General features: G+C 38.1%; 1 protein-coding gene across 1 annotated transcript; it reads right to left on the bottom strand.

Moving 5' to 3' along the window:
* Positions 1-854: 854 nt before the first annotated feature.
* Positions 855-7,031, bottom strand: RTCA (RNA 3'-terminal phosphate cyclase; the record flags this gene model as incomplete). The annotated part of the gene is made up of 10 exons (XM_009082314.1): positions 855-1,077; positions 1,426-1,530; positions 2,585-2,679; positions 3,202-3,260; positions 3,393-3,517; positions 4,571-4,712; positions 5,228-5,286; positions 5,723-5,846; positions 6,220-6,363; positions 7,009-7,031. Coding segments are annotated over 10 exons (975 nt in total), but the record flags the coding sequence as incomplete, so codon positions are not given.
* Positions 7,032-7,036: the final 5 nt, after the last annotated feature.

The raw sequence follows: 7,036 nt of genomic DNA, 5'->3' as shown, positions 1-7,036 counted from the left end.
ACATATATATACACACATATATATACACAGAGATACATATATACACATATATATACATATATATACACAGTGTGTATATGCAGTGCTCTGTGCCCATACACATGTATCTGTGTCTGTATGTGTGTTCAACAGCTCCCTAATCTCAGCTGAAATGAAGCACTCCCCTTAAAATGAACAACCCTCCACCTCAGTGAAAAATGTAGACTCAGTATGCTAAGAAGGACAACTGTAGCTAAAAAATACAATCAGATCACAAAGCTGATTCTTGGTGTCTGGGACATAATGTGGTACATTGTTTTAGATTGCCTGAGAAGGTTTTTAAAATAGATGAAAGGAGAAGATTTAAAAGAAGATTATTCTATGCATTGAATCTTCTTTCTGTAGGGAGAGAAAGAAATTATACTGCTGCAAAGTTATTTTGTATCCACCTTCCCCTCACACCACCTGCTGAAATGACAGCACGTATCAATACAGCCTTTCATAGGGTGATAGTGCTTTATTATTTCCTCACAATTTAAGCAAAATGGCTAAGGAAGAACAGCAATACAGATTTGGTAGTGCACTTCATTCCATATACCTCAGAACATAAAGGCTTCCAAAGAATTAAACTTGCATTTTTCAAAAGGGAAAGAAATATCAAAGCTAAAATAGTTATTTTCTACTTTGGCGAAGTTGAATTTTCAAAGCTTCTAACTGAAGCTTTCACATACAACCAATATATTCTATTTGCTGTTCTGCTGCTACTCATTTTGCTGCTAATAGTACAAAAAAAAGTCAAGTTTTTATTTTTCACATGACAGATTCTCACCACACCAAGGAAAAGCCTGACATCCTCCTTGAAATCAAATCACTGAGATGTGACAGAAGGTTTCTCCTGTTCACACACAGATTATACATCCGTTGAAATGTAGTGCAATATATCACTGAGGTACGTTGAGTGTTGTTTTTATCAGCTTGCTGCCTTTTATTTTTTAAACCCTATAAGTTTGGGTTTACCATCCCCATTCCTTGGCACTCAATGATGTAGGTATCATTACTGGGATCTTCATCTTCTGATTTTGTCACAGTAAATTTGACCTAAAACAAAATTATCACTAATTAAGTTACCACATACGTAAGTCTAAATATTCAGCACCTCATGCCAAATAATCCTATTGTCATGTGTTTATGTATATTACAGCTTTGACTAATTTACTTACAAAACCATTTAAATAAAGGTGGTAAAATATCTAAGCATTCTAAAAGCATTTAACCCTAAAGTAAATTCACTTTCTGCAGGACAACTCCCATGTAAATACTGTAGCAATTACTTTATCAATCATGTCTTCCAAGACCAAGCTCAGATGACAATGCCTACTGAACTGTACATTGGTTAGTTACTGAGTGACAATCAATAGGTAAAATTTCCTGAACTTTTGGACTCACCTTTGTTAGCTGCTCTGCAAAATGTATAGCTGTTTGAGTATGAAGTGTAATTGGTCCACTTTTCACTCTAGACACTCCTTTTGCCAATGCCATAAAAATGATCAGCTGAAAGGGAGGGAAAGGTAATTATTAAGTATTCTTCAGATCTTAGGAAGTTACTGACTAAAAACAAGAAAAACATGCAAAATGTCTGTGATCCGCCAAGTTTCATAAAAGTTCATGACACTGAGTTTTAAGAGGGATCCAAGTCTCAAGGAGCTTGTAAATTACTAGTGTAATACCTATTGCAGAAGGGTCACTACTCTTCCACAGTGGAGTTTTCCCCTGAAGTCCTGTTGCTATATTTAACTTTGCTCTCCCACACTCTCTTGCCCCAAAATTCCCCATAGTCAGACTCTAGATTAGTAGATTACCTATATGTAGAGGAAAAACTCAGGAAGAAGTTTTTTAATTCTAACACTTCCTGATCATATATTCACCAGACAGGTATTTATAAACATGTGATATGATTTACAAACATCACCACCACAAGTGCTCTGTAAGGTATGACATGACTCTGAGCAATTCCCATACACACCGAATCTACCTATGGCTTGTTCCCACCACTTGTACTGTGCATGCTTTGACAACAGTAAGGGGAGTCCAAGACCTAAATAATTCCTATTATACTACATAATAGCAATGTGTGGCCAGGGGTTTACGGCTGAGAGGTAACATCATCCTCTCTAAACCAGCCCAAGAGAAGACAGTGGAGCACCTTCATTCTCAAAGGAAATCAGGTGAGCAAAACAAACAGGAGCACCTCCTAGATACTCTGTTCTCTAATGACTTCACTTAGTATCAGCCTTTATATCTAACCAGGGAGCTATTTTCACTCCACTACAAGCAACGCTAAATAGAAGCAAATTCCTGCCTCTTTCTTCCATACTTACCGAGAGTTTCAGGAAGGGAAAATCTAAGGGTGTTGGTGCAAAGCCAGGAGCATTTGTGGTTCCTGAGAACTGTATATTATTTGCTAATCCTAGTGACGTGGTGACCACACATCTCTAAGACTTCTATTTAGCATCTCGTTCTTTCCCTGTTCAGATTTACATTCTTTACAAATAATACATACATGCCTGTTCTTGCTACTTCACATAAACACATACAGGAGCCTTACTTGATCTTGCAGAGAATCATCCACAGTTCCACCATGTTTAAGATTCTTAAGGAGCATCTCAGCTGCTTCAATGCCAACCTTGTCAGAACTTTTTCCTAACAGAGAAATCCAGAATATTAGGAAGCTGACAACTACTTAAACATTTAAAAAATATAGAAGGAGAAAAAAAAAAAATCAAGAAATTTTGAAACCTTATTTTCATGCTCTTGCCTCAAATGTCTGCTTATAAACTCCTTCCCATCTTATGATGACATACAGTTTATACTTCCTAAGCAGTGGAATAAAGTAGCTCCATTTAGTCAGAACATTTGATTCAAATAATTTAAAACCATAATCACTTCATGTTAATCTCGGTATGTTCCTTAAGTCCAGAAACATTTTCAGCTCTGTGATCATTAACATTCCATTCTGATAAATGGTTAGTAGTTTTGTAGTTTTTGTAAATTTCCATTCCTTATGTTTTAAATCTGCTCATTTTTGCTGTCCTTTATTACTAAACAACATCCATTTTAAAATGCAACACTCCATGCATCAGACCTTTAAACAGATGATACTTCAGATTCCTGTTTGTTAATAGTATATTCAATTAAATCTCAAAGAATTATTGGAATTCTTACCTCTCTTGCCAAGTGATGACCCAGCTAACAGACAACCTGTAGACGTCTCTGCAACAATGCTAAGCAGAAAAAGCAGAATCAGAATTAAGAACAAAATTGCTCACATCACACTTTGTCAGATATATAACCAAGATCTAGCTAATCAACCAGCAAGATTACAGGTATCAATAGAAAGTTTGGACTCCTCTTACATTATTCCACTTCCAGTCCCAACAGCTTGATCGTCAGGTTCTCGAACAGGCTGAATGCTAATGTAAAGATCTCTGATTTCTTTTCTGATGCATCTCACTGCTGCTGATGACATGTCTTTTGCCAGCTAACAAGACACAAAACCAGTAATTAAATTATGTAACTCTAGCAATACTTTTTTCCTTGTAAGTCTAAATATTACAGTGAATCCCTGAATAAAGTGGCTACTTTATTAACTAGAAAACAAAAGATTGTTGTACAACCCCTACAAGCAAGCACTGAACATATGTTTTCTGAGAATTTTCCTATAAAATTAGGGTAATATTAAATGTTGTACAAATGACAATTATAGAGATGTGTGCAGAAACTTCAATATCAATAGAAACTCAAGAACTTTTCTTCATTCATAGGGAGATTTGACTTTAGTCTTGATTATCTCAAAACATTAGATTCTGAAAAAACAAACCAAACCTAACTGCAAAAACCCCACCCCATAAATAATACATAAAAGAATAATTTGAAATGGCAAATGGGGACAGATGAAGCTTATCCCATGCTTGTGATCTAATAATAATATTCATAGGTCTGGAGATTTTAAGATCAAAACCAGCAGTCCACATCTCCTCATAACTAACTCTGTTTCTCCTCTTTCTTCCTCTACTGACTCCTAGCCTGTGTGTGACAAGGAACCTTAAGGAGATTCCATCATTCAGGACAGGAAAAGTAGACAGAAGGAGGTATAAAGGAACAAATTTCTCTCCATTTTATTTTTGGCTAAACCTACTCTTAACTCATTCTAATGCCCTTAGCAATGTTTGAAAAATTTTATGTAGTCTGACCTCTGCCTATTACTGATAAATCTGGGAACAAGGCCAAGATTTCAGATTTAAAATAATACACATAAATATGAACAGTACTTAAATCAGATATAAGATACCTCTCAATACCAATACATGCTAAAGACTTTTGAATGTATTGCTATGCTATAAATGTGTTTTAAAAATGTCCAATATACTATTCTGCAGCCTGAAAAACTTGAAAACATTTAATAAGGCTACTTAGTTTGTGTGGGAAAGGCTGCAGAATACAGGAACAGTAGAGGAATGTGAAGCAGATTACATACCATTTTACATAGATACATATGAAGTCAGATACCAGCACAGCTATCAGCAGCACTTACTTTGATAGGCAGTGCTCCAGCAACAAATGCTCTTCCATATATCTTTGTCACTGTGCCACGTTCTGTTAAGTTTATTGGGCTCAACTCTTTGACTGGAGACATCTGGACTACAACTTCACCACCTCCCTGAGGATAGTAGCCCCTATTTAGAAACAGTCATCAGACACAATTAAATGCAAAGATCACAAGGAAACCCAGAAAAGGGCCAGAAAGCTCTTCATATATTCATTATACATTTTTATGTTCTCCATTACTGTACATATGAATTTTCTTCATGTGTGCCTTAGAAACCTTTATACCAGAATTAGATTCTTAACAGTCTTACTTTGTAACACACATTAACTACCTAACACTGACCTAACTGGCACCTCAGGAAAAGCTCAGTAATGTACTGTCTGTTCAGCATGTGCTTCCCTCAGGGATAGAAATGTTTCCCACAGAAGCATTCCACAGCAGCTGTATAGTCAGCAATGAAAAAAAACAAGCCAGGAAAGAACCACATCACATTCATCATGTGGTGATAGTACACACAGGGGCAGCTAATGCAGATTAGTTTGTGTATTATAAACTCATCCCTCAGTTTGATTGAGAGCACTTTGTGTGTGTGCCTCTGTGCTGATGCATGGGCTCAGTAAGGTCTCCCTTCACATAACTCACCTCTTTTTTATGTCACAATTGAATGTGAAATTGAACTTTTCAACTATTGGCTTGAAAACCTGGAAAACAAACACATATGAAAACACAGAGCTCAACACAAAAATGTCAGTTACGTTATTTAAAAACAAACACAGCCAGTCTCATCCATACAGCTTATTTGACATTCCTCATGCTTCGTTCTGAATGTCACTTTGTGTAAAAGGATTTTCTTATGGAAAAAGGAAGAGAAATTCAACAATTCACAGCACTTCTAGAATTAATATATTTTAAGTGAAACTTTCCTTAGTGATTAAAACCCAACAAACTATTTGCTGTTCCAGGAAATTCCATGAAACACTGGTTGCTCTCTACACACAGTACATTAATAGTGTTATATTCCTGTGCCTAATTCCATGATCACAAATACACCTGCAGTAAGAGCAACAGAAGTAAACAGCAGTTACATTTCACATATATTCATGAAAAATGCACCAAGCCAAAGGAATTTTCCCCTACCATGACTGTGTAGTCTATCTGAGGAGCCATCTCAGCATTAGTCCCACCTTTTAAATGAAGCTCTGATGGGGAAGCAGCAAACAGCACACAGGGCATTGCTACCTGCATCAGGAGACACACACTCCTAAAAGAATGACAAGGTATTCACATGTCATACAATCACAATCCACAGAAATCCATAGAATCATTACCTATCAAAGGCAAATGACTTTCCAGCATGGGCAGCTGGTTTTGGTTAACATAAATCAAGTGTTCAGCTTTTATATCAATTATAAGTTTACAACTATTAGACTTGCATGTACTTTATTCATACATATCCTGCCTACACTACAGGTTCCTAGGTCACATATCTCTGGCTCAGGCAGCAGAAATTCTGAGTCATTATCCAGGTATAAATGTTCTTTTTTTCCCCTCACTCCTTTGTGGTAATTTTAAAGTTATCACAATGTTTTCTGTCATAACTTTAAAGTTCCCAAAAGCCATGCACAAAGACATACCCTGCTGTTTTCGTATCTGCTACAAGGGTTCCACCTTTGATCTTCCCAGGAGTGAAGGTTATTTCTGTTGAGCCAATTTCTCCACCATTCAGGTTCCCATCACACAGATCTCGAACGATCTCCAACCCAGACAGATGCTGAGGCCTTGCAGTGACAATACAAAATTAGAGATACATGCAAGTCGACTACATACTCGTGTTACATTAAAAGAACTGCTAAACACCAAGTAATAAAAACTACACTTGCAAATTTCAGATCACAGAAGGATCAGAAATTCACTCTGGTTCCTACAGTACTTCTCCTGAGCTCACAGGAGCCAAAGGAGCAGCATTCAGGCCGTTTTGAAATGTGCAGGATTCTGGAATCTTTTCCATCAGAATGGGTCCAGACAGACAGATGAGATGCAGGAGCAGTTGCTTGTCCTAATGTTCGAAACGCTTGGACAAAAATGCAGTGGGATAACGATGCCAATACTGTCCAAGCCAGAACTGGCTGCAGAGCCACAAAAAATCTAGTAAGTTCGCCACGTATCCACCTTGTTATGCTTGCGTTTCCATTTGTTCAGCTAACACGAGCAGGAAATACTAACTGCTCTGAACCCTGTGCGCTGGGTGAGCTCTGTTCTGCTGAGGCATTACACGACCCCAACTACACCCCAGGCCGCGGGGGCTGCAGTGCCCGGCTCGGCCCTCGGGAGCCTCTCGGGGCAATGGAAACAGCTGCTCCAGGCGCTCGCACGGCCCGGGAGGGAGGGATGGAGGGAGGAGCAGGCGGGGGAGCGGGACTCACCTGAGGCCGGGCTGGCTCCGCCCGGCGC

The sequence above is a fragment of the Acanthisitta chloris genome, unplaced genomic scaffold, assembly GCF_000695815.1.
Source record: "Acanthisitta chloris isolate BGI_N310 unplaced genomic scaffold, ASM69581v1 Scaffold46429, whole genome shotgun sequence".
Classification (NCBI taxonomy): Eukaryota; Metazoa; Chordata; class Aves; order Passeriformes; family Acanthisittidae; genus Acanthisitta; species Acanthisitta chloris.
The sequence above is the reverse complement of the archived record's forward strand: the minus strand, read 5'-3'. Positions and strand labels throughout refer to the sequence as shown.